The sequence below is a fragment of the Alexandromys fortis genome, unplaced genomic scaffold (assembly GCF_014885135.2).
Source record: "Alexandromys fortis isolate MF-2015 unplaced genomic scaffold, M_Fortis_MF-2015_v1.1 scaffold_1, whole genome shotgun sequence".
In the NCBI taxonomy this organism is placed as follows: domain Eukaryota; kingdom Metazoa; phylum Chordata; class Mammalia; order Rodentia; family Cricetidae; genus Alexandromys; species Alexandromys fortis.
The window spans coordinates 16,430,293-16,449,387 of NW_026067927.1; the positions used below are offsets into that span (position 1 = coordinate 16,430,293).

A 19,095-nucleotide genomic window follows, 5' to 3' on the forward strand; every position below is an offset into this window, starting at 1 on the left:
CTGTAGCTTTGGAAGACTGTCCTGGAACTAGTTCTTATAGCCCAGACTGACCCTGAACTCACTCAGACTCATCTGTCTCTGTCTCCCGAGTGCTGGGATTAAAGGCGTGTGCCAACACCACCTGGAGATGGTTTTATTTATCAACGAGAGCACCAAGAGAATGTGTTAGCATATGACGTCAGGGAAATGAAGGCACACCGTGACTTGATCCCTAACCCTCAAAGAGGAAAAGACAGTCAAACATTGCATACTGCAGGCAGCGCGCATCAGGGCTCACAAGTGCTTTGCTCACCCCTCTTGGCCGTGGTAGCACCCATCTTCCAGAACATAACGTTGATGACCATGTCACAGAGGAGCAGCGTCATGCAACATGAGAGGCGCTGCACTCTCGTAAACTGGCTCCAGGGATGTCGGGTTACGACCGAGAGCCACAGGTAGTCCTGGGTGAACTTCTCTACGATCGTGGAGGAGAACAGGTGGCTAAAATGAGAAATTAGATGAGAAAATCCGCTTAGTTTTTCTTTTGCGTGCGGGGCTTCAAGCGTGAGGTCAGAGGAGTCAGTGCTCTCCTTATGCAGCGTGGGTTCCAGGGGTTGAATTCAGGTCACCATGCTTAGCAGCAAACGCCTTTACCATCCCACCAGCCTGAGCTTTCACTATGAAGCAACCTAGATCGAGGCATGGTTTGTCTGGCAGCAAAATGCACAGCAGCTTCTCAGCCTCCACTTACAGCTTTCTGATCAAGCTTTCAGATAACATGTATTATGTGAGATTAAAACAAGCTTTAAGACTTATTTCTTTTATTTTGTATGTGTGGGTATTTGCTTGCATGAACCAGAGCCAGGGCACGGGAATCCTAAAGGGCTTAGAAAAGCTCTGATAACACTTCTGGAATCCAGAAGCACGTGCGTGTGTAAGGCTGTGTGTTGTGTGTGTGTTTGGGAACTCTCCAGGTCTTAGATGACCTTAAAACTCTTGGCAAGGTGCCTTGTAGTCAGATTGATAACTATCTTTCTTTTATAGAATAGGATGTATTCAATCTGTAAAGATTATTTTCTTTTTTTAATTCTTATTTATTTTTTAAAGACTTATGTATTAATTATGTACACAGGGTTCTTCCTGCATGTATCCCTTCAGGCCAGAAGAGGGCACCAGACCTCATTACAGATGGTTGTGAACTCAGAACCTCTGGAAGAGCAGGCAGTGCTCTTAACCTCTGAGCCATCTCTCTAGCCCGGATAACTATCTTAAATGTCATCATAGAACCTTCATCCAGCAACTGATGGAAGCAGATGCAGAGATCCACAGTGGAGCACTGGGCTGAGCTCCAAAAAGTCCAGTTGAAGAGAGGGAGGAGTGAGAATATGAGCAAAGGGGTCAAGACCATGATGGTGATACCCACAGAAACAGCTGACCTGAACTAACGGGAGCTCACCAACTCCAGGCTAACAGTGGGGGAACCAGCATAGACCAAACTAGGCCCTCTGAAGGGGTGACAGTTGTATGGCTGGGGCAGTCTGTGGGGCCACTGACAGTGAGACCAGAATTTATCCCTAGTGCTTCAACTGGCATCTCAGGCTTCTCAGTGTAACAGCCCTAGCTGTCCTAGAACTAGCTCTGTAGACCAGGCTGGCTTCAAACTCAACAGAGACCCACCTGCCTCTGCCTCCCAAGTGCTGGGATTAAAGGCGTGTGCCACCACCGCCCGGCTTGTTATGCCATTGTTTATGGGTTTCAGTTTGGGCCAAAGTAACCCAGGAGGACCCTGTATAACCAGCTAGCACACACCAAATATGACTGAGGACACAGGCAATATCAAGCTACATAGCCTGTACTGGGTCAGGTAAACTATAAACTTTATGCTCATGTGACGATTTAAATACATTTTCAAAACTCACTTGACTTCTCCCATTGAATGGTGGACTGTCTCTTCCCTGGGAAGCTCTACAGAGCAGGGTCAGAAAGAGCAGGAATGACTTGGTTCTTCTGAAATGCCAGTCTAGGAAAAGCTGGTCACAAGAGAAAGCACCCAGCTAGCCCGGGGCTGTCATGCTGGGGTAGCCATGTGTAGGTGCTGTGTGGCCGACAGCCGTCACCACCTGCTGACCATGGTGCCAGCATGAAGTCTCAGATGACTACAGACCCAGCCAATCTGAAGGAAACCAACTACCCAGGTTTTCCCTTCCCTTAATTTCTCAAGATCATAACAAAAATAGGATGGTGGTTTCTTCTGTGGCAACAGAATGGGAGCGGCTTCTCAGAAGTAACGGATGCTTACTGTTCCTGCCACACAAAGGGAGGAAAGGGAACATTCCTGAGGAGAGGTTAGGGACCACATTTTGGCGTTTTATGTAAGATCACATGCTTGGCCTCTTGCAGCCATTCATTTTGGTCTGAGGAAGGAATTGCCAAGAAGAGTCCAAAATTGTGAGTTGAAAAGTTTGATGGAGAGACGACTAGGAGTAAAGACCTAATATATAGCCCTCTAAGAAGCGTGCGTCAGTGTCTGCAGGGACAACTGTACCTGAAGGAAGAGAGCTCCCTCCTGGAGGCGGGTGTGAAGACCCGATCACGCTCGCAGTGGCCCAAGTCCACGGCCAGCCAACAACTGCACCGGAAATGCCATTTCTTCTTCACAGTCATGTCGCTGACGATCACTTGGCTTACATACCTGCAGTCAGATCAGGGCCGCCATGTTAGGAAGTGGGCACCGACTGTCTGCTGTGCGATAAGAGGGTCACCTTGCACCTGCAGTGAGGACCCAGGTAAGCAACTGATGCTTTGCCAGGCAATAAGGATAGGCAGGCAAGCCAGTCTCACCTGCTGCCCTCAGGAAGGTCATGTCCAAGATGGCTGACTGCAGACTTCACTGCCTGAGAAGATATGTGTGTGTGTGTGTGTGTGTGTGAGTGTATCTTTCAACTTTTTTTGTTCCATGCGTGATAATGTTCTACTATTTCTTAAAGTCACCGTGACTGTCTGCTGTTCACAGTTATGACGCCTTAAAAATGAGGGGGGCTCGTCCCCCATTATACAATCCTCCCCTCCCTGTATCATTAGTGCCCTTATTTCTCTCTGGGTTTTCTTCTCTAAAGGCCTGAATCCAGCAGCCGCTCGTTATGATTTGGCTGAATACATTATTGTTTACGGTGGAAACTTGTTGGTCTCCCGCAAGGTTACAGGGGACCTAGACACCGGAGCCAGTGAGGGGGCTCAGTGGGTAAAGGTTCTTGCCATCAAGTCTTACGACCTGAGCTCAATTTTCAGAACCCGTCTGGTGGAAGAGAGACTCTCACATCGACCCTTAACCTCCATTCACGGGTGAACGATGCACACGTACGCATACAAAACAAACAAACAAACAAACAAATAAATGTAAAAATTAAAAGAAAACAAACAAAAAAATTAAAAGAAAAATAAGCCAGCACAGGGCAGGTACTTACCAAGAAGGGTTGTCGCCAGAATTGTCATGCCACAGCCGAAGGCCATGCAGGTCCCCCAGCCAGGACCCAGTGGAGAGGAGGAAAACATCCAGTGCTCCCTGCTCGAAGACTCTCTTCTGTGGGTCACAAAGATGGTGGGGCTCGCTGTGCCCCTCGGAGCCATAGAGGGTGATGACAACCTAAGATGTGACGAGGAGAGATAAAACACAAGGCCCTGGGACGCATTTGGGCTTTTCCTTAAGTGGAAAGAAGCAGCCATGGGAAGTTGGACAAGTTGGACAAGGGTTCCTCACATACACTTCAGGCCTAGGCAATGCCAATCCCCGTGATTTCTTTTAAAGCACTATTGGACACCAAGATATGGCCAGGTTAGAGTGTGCCTCGTCGCAGAAGACACACAGCAATCAACGTGGCCCTGCTAACCTGGGCTGTTGTAGCAGCCCTCCTTCGATACCCAGTGTAGACCTGGATAAGGTAGTGAAATGCAGAGCCGGGGTCGTTGTCAGCCAGGATGGTCAACTTCACCTGTGGGCAGAGAAGAAGAGATGAGCTTGCCAGGTCTCTATTCGGTAGAGCCCAGCTGGGAACAGGCTGCTCCGTGGCAGCGTTGGAACCCCATGGGAAGCAGTGGGAAGTGATGTCACCAGGCAAGCACCCAGGCCAAGTGACCAGAGGGACGAAGTCTGAAACTCCAGGCTTTAAAAGGGAACATCCTCAGATTCACCTGAGGCCTCAGGCATCAAGCCCTCCACCTCCCTCCCGCTCAGGAGGAGCTTGCAATGCAGAGGACACCCAGGGAAACTGGAGTTTCAGAAGAATGGTGGGGGCCATGGACTCATTTGCTGTTTATATGAAATGAAAACTAAGCTGCTGTCTTTTTTGTTTGTTTGTTTGTTTGTTTGAGACAGGGTTTCTTTGTGTACAGCCTTGGCTGTTCTGGAACTCACTTTGTAGGCCAGGCTGGCCTCGAACTCAGAGCTCCATTTGCCTTTGCTTCCTGAGTGCTGGGGTTAAAGGCGTGCACCACCACTGCCTGGCCTGTCTTGTACTTTTAGTTTCTAAAGCTGGTGACATTTCACCCAGGACTCCACTCCCAGAACTTCCAAGTACAAACAAGGGGCTCCAGTGTGGCTATTTGGTAGAGCCCTTGCCTAGCATGTATGAAGCCTTGAAGAAAAAAAAGAAGAAATGTATAAAACAGAAATTAAGAAAAAGATGCCAAAGTATTTCACTGTTTCAAATTTTTTTCTAATCATAGCTAGGTGTGGTGGCACTTGGGAGGCAGTGGCAGGTGGATCTCTGTGGGTTTGAGGCCAGCCTGGGCTATGCAGTGAGTTTCAGGCTAGCCAGTACTACTCAGTGAGATCCTGTCTAAAAGAAATTTGCCTAGCTAAGTAAGGTGCCTCACATCTGTAATTTTAGCCCTTGAGGATTACCGTGAGGTCAAGGCCAGCCTGGACTATATCATGTGTTTCCTGGCTCAGGTTGGGGGACAGTATAAGATTGTGTCTCACGACACAGAAAATAATTTTTAAAAATTTTAGCATTTATTTATGTGTGTGTAGGATGGAGGCACAGATGTGCCATGACACACAAGCGGAGGTCAGAAGTCAACTGCTGTTCTCTCTCTGTCGTGTGCATATTGGGATCAAACTCAGTTCACTAGGCTTAATGCCAAGCACCTTTATCCAGGGAGCCATATCACCAGCCCCAGGGAAGCATGCTTTCCTAGTTTCCTGTATACTGTAGTTATGTTAAACCATAATTTGACTCAGCATACCTTTTTCTAGTGTATAAGGTGAGGTAAATATGAGTCCCATAGCTGGGAAGCGGTGGTGGCGCACACCTTTAATCACAGCATTTGGGAGACAGAGGCAGGTAGGTTCGAGGCCAGCCTGCTCTACAGTGCAAGTTCCAGGACAGCCAAGGCTACACAGAGAAACCCTGTGTTGAAAAAAAAAAAAAAACCAAACAAAAATGAGTTTGATTTCAGTTGAGTTCCTATGACAGCTATCTCCTGATTTTTTTTCTAATCTGCTTGACTCTTGTTATGATACAACCTTTGCACTAAGCAAGCAAACAAACAACAACAACAAAATCCCACAAAGAAAGAAAAAGAAAAAAGCGACTTTGTTTTGTGACAGTAGACAAGCAGAAAAATGTAATACTACCCCACTCAAATGTCTCTGCTCCTGGCCTGTAATGCCTACCTCCCCCCCTCCCCCATCTAACTCGACACACTCAAGACACGGTGGCCTTTGGAGCCCAGGCCTTCTCACCTTCTGCAAGTCTGCTCGATCCTTCCTCCAAGCCCACGTGCCTAGGAGGAGATAGAATCCTAAAAGGCTGGCCAGCAGCGACACCCCAACAGGGTTGCTGGTCACATGAAGAAGCAGTTTGATGGTGTTTTCCACATCTACCGTCCTGGGCAGGACGAAGAAGTCACTGCTGAAGAAGGTCAGGTGGTTACAGAGACACTGCGTCTTCAGCATGGTGCTCTGCAGCCCTACCTGGAAGGAGATGGAAGACGCCAAGTCTAAGGTAGAGTGCGCTAAGGAGCAGCAAGCAGGAAATGCAACACCGGCAGCCTTGAGACAGAAGAGGATATGAAGATTGTTTTCTATACGCTTATTTCTGTGCATGTGCGTGGCTGATCATGCACCACAGGGCAGATGTGGATGCCAGAGGACGGCTTGCAGGAATGAGTCCTCCCCTTCTACCATGTGGATTCTAGGGGTTGCATTCAGGCTGGCTTGCTAGGCAGCCCTGCATGTGTGCAATCTTCTTCACTGATGTTCCACTGCTGCACCCCCAGTTTCTAACGTGGTACCTCGCATGTAAGGTGTCTATTGAGTATGTGCAGCAAATCCAGGGCCGGGGCTACCCTCGACAGGAGGGAGGGAGTGGAAACAGTACACATGTGCTTTCTATTATTCCTGAGAGTTTAATTATTTTTAAGACTCTGGATGAGGCCAGGTGTGATGGCCTGTGCCTATAATCCCAGCATAACCAAGTGGATTTTTAAATTGATATTTATTGAGTGCTACATTTTTCTCTGCTCCCCTCCTTGCCTCTCCCCTCCTCCCTTCAATCCTCCCCCAACCAGTGGATTTCTATGAGATTCAGGCCAGCTTGGGCTACATAATTAGACCCTACATAATTAGTCTCAAAATAAAATAACAACAACCCCCAAAACCCTCAGAATTAGAAAAAGAATAACTTTGAGCAAACTACGTGGTTTATGTTTAGAGCTTTTAAATTATTCCCTCTAATTCTCCATATGGGATAATATTTCTTCATAATATGTATTTTTTAAATTGTACCAATAAGTATGAATGAATGGAAGCTACCAATATATGTTTGAATTGGTGAACGAAGGCCTCTAACATGAGCTCAGTGGTAGAGTGCTTCCCTAGCAAGCCTGAAGCCTTGGATGGGATTGATCCCTTCCACTGAAAATATTGCCTCCACGACTAATTCCTTAATTCTGCCACACGATGCTAAGTCCTGACTGCTCAGTACAATGACTACTCTCCCGTACTCAGAGGCAGCATCACAGAGGGCTTCAGTGGAGTAGAAGCATCCTAATGATTCTGTTATCAGTGCTTGTGTCCTGACAGCATAAACGCTCTTGAGTCTTGCTCTTCAATGAATGGTTTCTCTGAAATGTGGTGCGGCGGCATTGCCTAGCTCACCCACAGCCAACAGCAGAACCTGCTTCTTAAGATGCTCCTGACTGGGGGATTTGCCTGAGAAGCAGCTGCCAGAAATTACTGTTTGAGGCAGTTGTTTTCTTGAGAATTTCATTTTGTCCTTGACAAGCTTTTTTTTTTTTTTTTTTTTTTTTTTTTTTTTTTTTTTTGAGACAAGTTTTCTCTGTAGCTTTTGGTGCCTGTTCTGAACTAGCTCTTGTAGACCAGGCTGACAAGCTTTTTTTTTTTTAAACATAGGGTCTCACTATGTAGCTCAGGCTGGACTTGAACTCATGCCCCCATGTTCTGCCTCCCAAGTGCTGGGGCTACACACAAACACCACAACACCCAGATCCAGTCCCAGACCTTGGAAAAAGAGCTTCACAATTACCAGGGGCTTGCATCAGTGTGGTGTCCCCGAAGTAGACAGTAGATCGGGCTGGCACCCACAGGATCAAGGATATGCAAGCTGGGTGTGGTGATGCATGGGGAGAACTAGAGGCCAACCTGGGCTATGTACTGAGAGGTATGATGTTGTCTGAAAGGGTCAGATACCAGGGACAAGGTGTCTGTAAATGTGACAATCTGTCCTTGCCTGCATGGGGTGTACAAGAATCTACAATGTATTCTTTTTTAAGGCTTACTTTTATTTTTATTTGTGTGTGTGCGTGTGTGTGTGTGCATGTGTGTGCGTGCATGTGTGCGTGCATGTGTGTGTGCATGCATGTGTGTGCACATGCATGTGTGTAAGTGTGTGCATGTGTGTGTGTGTGCTTGAAGAGGCTAGAAATAGGCACTAGATCCCCTAGAGTTACAGGTGACAGCTGTAACCCAATATATGGGTGTTGGAAACTGAACTTGGGTCCTCTGGAAGAGCAGGAAATGCTCTCAGCTGCTGAGCCACCTCTCCACCCCTGTCTATAACATTCACAACTGGAAATGTTCTCTTCTGTCTAGCAGGAGGCTTGTTTCTTTTAGCCACCGCAGATTTAGCAAGCAGCTCCCACATCTGCTTTCTCTTTCATTTATGGCTATCAGGTGCCCAGCACTGCCGGGCTTGCCTGCAACTTCTCTGAGATGGAAATTAGAAAAACACAGCATGGACCTGCTGTTCCAGAGACATATCTGCCAGGCTACCACAGGCTACTGTCCTCTTTGTCCCCAGGACGATTTCTTTCCCTTCCTATTGCTGTTGTGTCTGGCCTATGCCCAAGGAGGACAGGGAAAGGGATGCAGGGAAGGTCTAAGAGAGCCCCCCACTCCCCTCTTACTTGGCATCCATCGCTCCTCCATGTCCTGTTGTTTCGGTCCCAGAAATAGCACTGGGTGACAGCAGTTACCACGGAGACCAGGATAGGTGTGTGCTGTGTGGCCTCTGTACTTTTATTTACCACTGCCATTATGTAGTAGGTGCCAGTCCCGTACTGCAGGCTCTCCGGTGTCAGCACCCATGTGTACTCCTCATCTTAGAACAAAGAATCATGGATTGTACTTCCAATGGGATGAAATACCTTCAGATCCACAACGACTATTGTTTATTACTATGATCTTGCAAATGCGGATACAAATCAAGTACCAGAAATGTGTACAATAAAGACCGGTGACACAGTCCTGAACTCTGCATCCAATCCGTTCTAGTAACAGGAATCATGTTCTTTTGATTCATGTGCACTTAGGTCTAATGAATTGGAATGCACTGTGAGCTTTAGAAAATGAAACCATCACACTTGGGCTGTGTGCTGGTTTGAATAAAAATAGACCCCATCGGCTAACTTGTTTGAACACCCAGTCATCAAGGAGTGGCACTACTTGAGAAGGATTAGAGGATGTGACCTTGTTGGAGTAGGTGTGGCCTTGGATGGAGGAAGTGTGTCACTGGGTATGTGCTCTGCTGTTTCAAAAGTCTAGCCAGGCCCAGTGTCTCTCTCTCTTCCTGCTGCCTGCAGACCTGGATATAGAACTCTCAGCTACTTCTCCAGCATTGTGTCTGCCTGCACGCTGCTATGCTCCCCTCCATGATGACAATGAACCAAACCTCTGAAACCAAGCAAGCCCCAATTAAATGCTTTCTTTTGTAAAAGTTGCTGTGGTCATTCACAGCAATAAAACACTGACTAAGAGACAGGCACTGTAGCTCAGTGAGAAGAGTGCTTGCCTAACATATATGGGGTTTGATCCCCAGCATCAATAAACCCACCATGGTGGCACAGATCTTTAATCCTTGCTAGCACTTGAGAGACGGAGGCAGATTCCTAACTTCTCTGATGATGCTCTTTTGTCTTATATCAAGACTTAGTATCTCTGACACTTACTCAAATCTAAGACTAAAAATAAAAATTGGGATATGTATTTCATGTACATTCATCTATATCTTATCAAACTTGAAATAATATGATATGGCCATGGCACTAGAATTTTATTTCTTATAGTTGGTCTCAATTTTTTTTCATCATAAGGATTGAATCTCAGCCTTGTCATACTAAACACATGTTCTACCACAGAACTATGTTCCCTAATATGTTTATGGGTGTTTTCAACAACACTGAAAGTTGAGTTTGATAGTATATACTCATGTTATCATTGGGTTCTACAATTAGGATTTCATAAAATTTGCTTTATCATATATATGTGTGTGTGTGTGTGTATGTGTTCTCTCTCTCTCTCTCTCTACACACACACACACATATTGACAGTGCATTGGGTCAAGGTCACTTTCTGGTTGTGAACTTGTAGCTCAACCATTAGGAGGGTTGGTTAAAAAAACATGCATGCTGCCTCATCTCATAGCTGCAGGTGAACCTACAATTACCTCACAATCACAAGTTAAAAATAAGAAAAACATATCACCAATAAACTTTCAGATATCTGATGGCCAATACCTTTCTGCCACACCTGGTCCCTCGGAAGGCTGGTGTTGTGGTAGAAGTGAGTGTGGTTCTGTTTGTCCTGGAAGCCCAGGTAGAGTGTCATTAGAAGAGGACTTTCGGGTTCGATGGTTACAATAAGTGTTTTCTCCACAGAGGTGACATTCACTGTGACTGTGAAACGGTCTGTACTTGTGTTGAGGTTGGTGGGCTGGATCTCCATGCTGGCATTTCTCCAGAGCACGATCTAGAAAGAGAGACAGTTAATCCTCCGGGTTAAGATGGGCCTTTCTGTATTCCTTATAGTGATGAGGTAAGGAACTTCCCAAGCTTTCTCCGTTGGGTCTTAGGACCCGATGCCAGTAATTAGTGAAGGGTATATAGTCTCAAATGGCTTCTCCTGGGACTGAGCAAGGTCTATCTCTTCATGAAGCTTCCTGAGATATGCAACAAAATACTGGCCCTGATATGAATCCTTTTTAAAAAAATAAAAATAAAAACAGGGTCTCACTGTGTTGTAGAGAGGTTTCTGTCCCACCCCACCCCACAATCATTCAGTCTCAAAGAAACACACAGAGGCTTATATTAACCATAAACTGCTTGACCCATTAACTTAGGCTTATTATCAACAAGCTCTCACAACTTAAACTAACCCATAATTCCTGTCTATGTTTAGCCAACCTTTTATCAGTGAGGCATTTTTGTCTTGTTTCCTCTGCATCTGGCAGGTGACTGCAGATTGAGCCTTTCCTCTTCCCAGAATTCTCTTAGTCTGGTGGTCTGCCTATACTTCCTGCCTGGCTACTGGCCAATCAGAATTTTATTAAACTAATACAAGTGACAAATCTTTGCAGTGTATGAGAGCATTATCCCACAGCACTGGGTAGCCTTCCTGGCATAGAGAACTCCCTCTGTATTCTAGGTGGCATTGAACCCATAGAGATAGTGCTGGGATTAAAGGCAGCAAGTCTACTTAGCTCTGACATGAGCCTAAAATGCAAAGTTGTTGTATCTTTCCATCCTCTTTCCCAGGATGTCCTGTTCCCACCAAGAAACTATTACCTCGATATCTTCTATTAAATCATGGACTTGGAGCGATTGGTAATCAGAGCTCAATAGCACATTTCCAATACTTCCAACAATATTCCTGTCATCCGAAGTCTCAAAAGGGTTGAAAGCCAGTCCTGTTACCTGCCGAGGAAGCAAATTCCAGTTCCTCCAGTTGCCAAATTGTTCTTGCAGGAGACCCCTCCAACAGATTACAAGGTAGCAACTCCAAATTAAATCCTGGGATTCCCCAACAATGTGTTAGGTAAAGAAGGGGTGTTAAACATTGTAACGCTGATGAGAAACAATGAAAGAGAGCGCTGCATTTCGGGTCCTCACCATCTTTTTCATGCATCTGCTTGTTTGTAGTAGGCAGCAAGTATTCTAAACTCCGATACTGTTGGTGTGATTTTTTTTTACACTGAATCAGTTATGATTCAGATAATCCCAGCTTTGTCAGTAGTTGAGATCAATTCAAATCACAAAGCAAAAACTTAGTTAAATCTGCATATTTAATACTCCCAAACTCTTGCTGGATTTTTGTATTTTTGAGACTTGCAACATAGCCCAGGCGATCCCTGAACCCTGAATTCATCACATTCCTCCTGCTGCTGTCTCTCAAGTGCTAGGAAAACAGGCACCTGCTGTCAAACCTAGCTATATACTAGATTTGTGTGTGTGTGTGTGTGTGTGTTACATATGTGAGTCTGCATGCGAGAGTTTATGGCAATGAGCAGGCACGGAGAGGCCAGAGCAAGACACTGGGAATCTTCCTCTACTGCTCTCTGCTTGGGATTCTCACTGAAGCAGAAGCTTGTGTTTTTGTCTAGGTTGGCTGGTCAATGGACTCTCATAAATTGCCAGTCTCTGCACCGCAAGCTGAGGTTACAGGCACACACAGCCATCCACCCATTCATATGGGTGCTGGAGATTCAAACTGGTTCTCTTATTGACAGAGCACATGTTCTTACCTACTGAGCTGTCTCCCAACCTTTCTCTTCTCAGTATGAAATATAAATTAGTGCCCACAGTTTCTTTCTTTCTTTCTTTCTTTCTTTCTTTCTTTCTTTCTTTCTTTCTTGCTTCCTTCCTTCCTTCCTTCCTTCCTTCCTTCCTTCCTTCCTTCCTTCCTTCCTTCCTTCCTTCCTTCCTTCCTTCCTTCCTTTATTGTGTATACAACACTCTGCCTCCATGTATGCCCACCAGATCTCATTACAGGTGGTTGTGAGCCACCATGTGGTTGCTGGGAATTGAACTCACGACCTCTGGAAGAGCAGCCAGTGCTCTTAACCACTGAGCCATCTCTCCAGCCCATGCCCACAGTTTCTTTATGTGGCTCAGCTGGTGTGTGTTGTCTCCCCTACATTCCCAAACAGCCATCATATACCATCTTCATTTCCATCTCCAAGTTCATACTCACTTGAAGGTTCACTCCTGGGTATTTATTCAAGAGTTCTTTCAGTGCTTTTGCGGATGGAAAACCTAGCCTCAAGGGTGCGGGGCCATCCAGAGTATAAGTGCTCAGGGGCAAAGATGATACATTGTGGCTGCAAGAATTGAAATGACAGTCAGTTCCTGGATGCCCTCTAAAAGTCAAAACCAAAATGAAACGTCCCCAATTCTCCAGCCTGCTAACCTGCTCAACACCACTGTAGCCACAGGAGAGGTCAAGGTCACTGCCGACTCCAGAGGCAGGCTCTGTTGGGAAAATGCTTTGTGGATCTCTCCCAGGGCCATCAAGGACATCTCCAGCATGTCCTCAACCTGCAGTTAGAGTGAGATTCCTTGTGACCTGCAGACTGCCACTGAAGTGGTTCTGATAGGCTTACAAGGGGAACAGGGATTCTGATAGTGGTGTTAAGAAAGAGAACAGCACAGATGTGAACTTTGGAACCTCATAGAAGTGTGTAGAGTATCACTAACAACTTTGCATCACACAAGAGGGCCAGCCAAGGAAAATGTGTGTGTGTTTATATAAACAAAATATATTATTTTATAATATATGATAATATAATATGAATACTATATATATATATATATATGGCCATATTGATGAAAGAAACAGCTCTTACCTCAAAGCAAATAAGAGAGTTCATCTTGGGTTGAGTGACCAAGGTCCAGGACTCAGATTCAGGTCACCCAAATTCCATATCCCATCGTGGTGACAGTTGGGTGAAGTTTTTATAGTGACAGAACAAAGTCTTAAATGAAGGAGTTTTCGAATACATTGGTGGAATCATTGGGTAGGTGGGTTAAAGAGATTGGGGGACTCTATTCTATAGGCCTCAGCTGCTGTCTGATAGCATTCTAAGGTTTTCGGTTACTGGGAGCTAGGTGTCTGTTTGGACGTTTCAAAGGATTTACCCAATCGTCACACAGAGGCCAGATCACATACCGACAACAAGTGGTTATTAAGACGGCGAATGACGGCCCAAGATAACTTGGTTCTGAACTTGTACCATTCCAAACTCCCTGTGATCACAGAAGTTCTAACCGGTTAACCAGTCCTGTGAGGAACTTCTGTTCCTGCCCCTGATATGAGTTTCCATCAATGTTCTTACGTTAGGTGCTCTTTGTGGGGTGGAATGACAAGGTGTCCTGTATCCCAGGCTGACCTTGAACGAACTCTGTAGCCAAAGATCACTTAGTATTTCTGATCCTCCCGCCTCAATCCCAAATGCTGTGTACGCTCAGTCTATGGGGTGCTGCGGATGGAGCATGGGGCTTCTTGCAGGAAAGCAAGCACCTTACCAACTGAGCTGCAGCCTCAGCAACACGATGAGTATTTAAAACCAGCTCCATTGAGATCAAATTCCAAAATGTGGTAGAACTCACCCACTCGGCGTATATAAGTTTACATCTCCATATGTACCAATACCACAATCTGGCTTTTTAAATTCATCCCCTTGAAATAACCTGGCCCTCTCAGGCTTCCACAGACCTGATGCTTCTGGACATTTCCCATCTATTACAGTAGATGGCCTGTCCTGGGCGTGGAGTTCCTGAGGGTTCCCCAAGCTGTATCGTGTGTCCTTGTGTGTGTCCGTATGTATTTTATCCACCCCTCAGATCACACACAGTGGAACTGTTTCCACTTTGTGCTCTTTTTCTGTTTGAAAAACCCTCTTTTGAACACGTTTTTGTGTGGATCAGCTTTTTCAATTCTCTCCTGTATATAAACCGAAAGAGCAGAATTGCTAGGAGATGCAGCCAGACCTGTTTCTAACACTTTGAGGGGCTGCTGCTTTGTCTCCCAATACAACAATTTACAACAATTATGATTTCTCATCATCCTTGCTAATACTTATTACTGACCATAATTTCTCTCTGACGTTGATTTAAGAGTCTCAGGCTGGCCTCAAACTCAGTGTGCTGCCAAGAATAACTTTAATATATAATATAACCTCACGACCATCTGCCTCTGCCTCTTGAGTGCTGTAATCACAGACATGTGTCACCATACCTGGCTTATCCATAGTTTTTGGTGTAAATTGTTATGGCTCTTTTTCCCCTTCCTTCCTTCCTTCCTTCCTTCCTTCCTTCCTTCCTTCCTTCCTTCCTTCTTTTCCTCCCTCCCTCCCTCGCTTCCTTTCTCCTTTCCTTTCTTCCTATTCCCTCACCTTCCAACAAGGTCTTGCTATGCATCCCACGCTGGCCTTGAACTTGCTATCCCCCCATCTCAGGCTCCCTAGTGCTGGGATAACACTATATTCAGCTTCTTAGTTCTAGCTTGCATTTTCCTAACAGCTAAGGGTGTTGGCCGTCTCATGGAGGGTTTATAATATGTGTTACTAAGTCTGTTTCACTTGATTATAAAGTGAACATAGTGTAGCCTCTGCACTGGTGGGGTAGAAAAAGAGACCGGAGAAGACTCAGTAGTTTCTTTAGCTGTCTCTTCTGGAGACTGTGTGGCTGGCTGCTAAGGTCAAAGCTCCTACAGAGTGGGCCAGCTGCATGCAGCACCCTCACCTGCTCGGTGTCTGGCAGAAGAACCTGCTGACTTCCTTCCATGGTTGTTATTGTGCTTCCGAGAGCCTGCAAGGGGCTTGTGGGAGTTATGAAGTTCCTACTGCCGTTGTTCTGAAACAGGATCAGCAGCAGCAACTGCTCACTCAGGTCGATGAGCAAATTGGCCACGCTGACCTAGGGACGTCAGAAAGGAGATGCGTGTAACTCGTGACTGTTTTAAATTGATTCTTGCCTTCTTACAAGCAGCTCAATATTCTCTCCCTCCCCCTCCTCTCTCTCCTTCTCTTCGTATATGTATAGATGTATGTATGTTGTGTGCAAATATTCACGTGGGTGAATGTGCATCTGGAGAATGTGCATATTGATGTCACGTGTCTTCATCAGTTGCTCTCCACCATGTTTTTTGAGACAGGGTCTCTCATTGAATGGAGGTCTTACCAACCGGCTAGCTTAGCTGTCAGCAAACTCTAGGGATCTGTCTGTTTCCACCTCTTCATTAGTAGATGTCCAGACATGCAGGGCCACATCTGGCTTTTACGTAGGTGCTGCAGATGTGTATTCAGGTTCTCAAGCTTGTGTACAGGTACTTCACCAACAGAGATATTCCACAGCCCCACATCAATATCCATTATTGATATTATATAGTTCAAAGGTATTTTATCAGAAGAAACATCACCATTTGGTGGGCAAGAAAAATAGATGACTCCATACCACCTATGGAGGAGGATTGTGCTTAATGTTATTCTAAGGAACTTGGAGCGTTAAGTAGACAAGCTGTTTAAGTGAACAGAATCAACTAAAAGAGGCATGCTTGGGAAAAGAGCAATGCCTGGCCAAATGCTGAGTAGGAGGGCTCTGTGTGAAGGCACGGACGGCCACATCAAGTTTTCAGATACCTAAAAAACAGTTCTAAACACAAGAGAAAACACCATTTCTCTTTTATGCAGGAGTAAGAAAGCCTAGGCGGCCAAATGCGGTGATGCATGCTATTAATCCTAGCACCCAGGAGTCAGAGACAGGGGGATTGAAAGTAAGTTGAAAGCCAGCTCAGGTGGCATAGTAAGACCAATCAACTAACTACCAAAAGGAAATGCTAGGCAAGTTTGACTGGATGGTTACTGGATACCCACACAGGTGCTACTATTTTTATTTTGAGATGCTATTTCCTTTCAAAGTTATATTTATTAAAAGCTTCTGTAAAAATCAAAGGCATCAGTTGGGCAGTGGTGGAGCACATCTTTAATCCCAGCACTCAGGAGGCAGAGGCAAGTGGATCTCTGTGAGTTTGAGGCCAGCCTGGTCTACAGAGCGAGTTCCAGGACAGCCAGGACTATACAGAGAAACCCTGTCTCAAAACAAGCAAACAAAGAAACAAACAAAAAATCAAACACATTCCAAAATTAAAAAATAAGACACTGGCACAAAATATTTGAAGTATGGTTAACAACAGTTTGCTGTGGAATATTATTTTAAGATGCATTACCTTCGTTTATGCTGTGGAGTATTTGTTTAATGATGCAAAGATGGGTTGCATTCTTTTATGTTGTCTTTATTTAACTCTGTGAAGCTGTGTTACTTTGCCTGTCTAATACACCTAATAGTCTAATAAAGAGCTGAACAGCCAATAGCAAGGCAGGAGGAAGGAGAGGTGGGTCTAGCAGGCAGAAAGGACAAATAGAAGGAGAAACCTGGGAGGAGAGATAGGGAAGCAAGAAAAGAAGGAGAGAGGACATCAGGGGCCAGCCATTCACAACACAGCCAGTCATGGAGTAAGAAGTAAAGAAAGGTATACAGATAGAGAAAGATAAAAGCCCAGAGACAAAAGATAGATGGGATAACATAAGAAAAACTGGCTAGAAACAAGCAAAGCAAAGGCCGGGCATTCATAAGTAAGAAAAAATTTGCCTGTGTTGGAGCTAGGTGGTGGGCCACCAAAGAGCAAAGAGCCAAAGAGTGAAAATCAATCAACTACAATAGTTACTCTTAATAATAAAAGCTACAGGGCTACAGTACTGAAAACAGCCTGATATTGGCATAAGAACAGACAGGAGGACCAATGGATCCGAAGTGAAAACCCAGATATTAATCCACACACCTTCGAACACCTGATTTTTGACAAAGAAGCAAAAAATAACAAATGGAAAAAAAGAAAGCATATTTAACAAATGGTGCTGGCATAACTGGATATTAACATGTAAAAGAATGAAAATAGACCCATATCTATCACCATGCACAAAACTCAAGTCCAAATGAATCAAAGACCTCAGCATAAAGCCAGCCGCACTGAACCTCATAGAAGAGAAAGTGAGAAGTACACTTGAACACATTGGCACTGGGAACCACTTCCTAAATAGAACCCCAGCAGCATAGACACTGAGAGAAACAATCAATAAATGGGACCTCCTGAAACTAAAAAGTTTCTGTAAAGCAAAGGACATGGTCAACAAGACAAAATGGCAGCCTACAGAATGGGAAAAGATCTTCACTAACCCCACATCAGACAGAGGTCTGATCTCCAAAATTAACAAAGAACTCAAGAAATTGGTCATCAAAAGAACAAATAATCCAATAAATAATGGAGTACAGACCTAAACAGAGAACTCCCCACAGAGGAATCTAAAATGTCTGAAAGATACTTAAGGAAATGATCAACATCCTTGACCATCAGAGAAATGCAAATCAAAGCAACTCTTACACCTGTAAGAATGGCCAAGATCAAAAACACTGATGACAACTTATGCTGAAGAGGATGTGGGGTAAAGGGAACACTCCTGCATTGCTGGTGGGAATGCAAGCTGGTACAACTCCTTTGGATGTCTGTGTGGCGATTTCTTAGAAAATTAGGAAACAACCTTCAAGACCCAGTAATACCACTTTTGGGTATATATCCAAAGGATTCTCAATTGTGCCACAAGGACATGTGCTCAACTATGTTCATAGCAGCTTTGTTTGTCATAGCCAGAACATGGAAACAACCTAAATGCCCCTCAACCAAAGAATGGATAAGGAAAATGTGGTACATTTACACAACGGAATACTACACAGCAGAAAAAATAACGACAGCTTGAATTTTGCAGGAAAATGGATGGAGCTAGAAAACATCATTTTGACTGAGGTAACCCAGACCCAGAAAGACAATTATCACATGTACTCACTCATAGGTGGTTTTTAAACATAAAGCAAAGAAAGCCAGCCTACAAATCACAATCCCAGAGAACTTAGACAACAATGAGGACACTAAGAGAGACTCACATAGATCTAATCTACATGGGAAGTAGAAAAAGACAAGATCTCCTGAGCAAATTGGGAGTGTGGGGACCTTGGGGTAGGGTTAAGGGGGAAGGGAGAGGTAGGGAGGGGAGCAGAGAAAAATGTAGAGCTCAATAAAAAACAGTTTAAAACGTAATAAAAGCCTCTGATACCAAGATCAATGACCCAAGGTGAAGAGTGACAAGATGGATGAAGGCACAAAGCAGTTCAGAGAAGGAATAAAGGGGAAGGGGCCACATCTGCTTGTGACTTAGGAAACATCATATATATCGACGGCAAAGGGAACAATGGTCACATCTGGCTAAAGAGATTTGCAAGGGCAAATGGGTGTCTGGGGGTTGTTTCCTCATGATTGCCTTTGCTCTGCTTTAATTTTCTTCCAAAGAATGTATTGCTTCTGTAATTGAAAAATCCAGACAGAACAGTGATGTGGCTCACTTGGTAAAGTGTTTTTTTAGAACGTATGAAGCCCTAGGCTTGAGCCCCAGAACCTCATAAACTGGGTGGGGGTGCCTCTCTGTTATATGGGAACTGGGGTGGTAGAGGCAGGAGGATCAACAGTTTAAGGCTACACATCAGGTTTGAGACAAAACTGGGATATCTGAGACCCTATTTCAAAAGCAAAAAAGTAAAAACAAACAAACAAACCAAAGAACCAAACCGAACAACCAAACAACCAAAACGCTTATTGTGATGTATTTACAAGTGTAAAAATCATAGAAAAGAGAAAGTTGAGTTTCTTTTTTTTTTTTTTTTTTCCGATACAGGGTCTCTCTGTGGTTTTGGAGCCTGTCCTGGAACTAGCTCTTG

General features: G+C 44.8%; 1 protein-coding gene across 1 annotated transcript in view; it reads right to left on the reverse strand.

Moving 5' to 3' along the window:
- Pkd1l3 (polycystin 1 like 3, transient receptor potential channel interacting) overlaps positions 1–19,095 on the reverse strand; it is a 51,125-nt gene that overhangs the window by 19,076 nt on the left and 12,954 nt on the right. The window contains exons 6-16 of the mRNA XM_050143465.1: positions 15,016–15,189; positions 12,683–12,810; positions 12,467–12,593; positions 11,062–11,190; positions 10,015–10,246; positions 8,407–8,600; positions 5,723–5,953; positions 3,867–3,968; positions 3,444–3,622; positions 2,525–2,671; positions 278–480 (exon numbers count right to left, since the gene is read on the reverse strand). Coding sequence (XP_049999422.1) covers positions 278–480; positions 2,525–2,671; positions 3,444–3,622; positions 3,867–3,968; positions 5,723–5,953; positions 8,407–8,600; positions 10,015–10,246; positions 11,062–11,190; positions 12,467–12,593; positions 12,683–12,810; positions 15,016–15,189 — 1,846 coding nt within the window. The remainder of the gene's footprint in view (positions 1–277; positions 481–2,524; positions 2,672–3,443; positions 3,623–3,866; positions 3,969–5,722; positions 5,954–8,406; positions 8,601–10,014; positions 10,247–11,061; positions 11,191–12,466; positions 12,594–12,682; positions 12,811–15,015; positions 15,190–19,095) is intronic.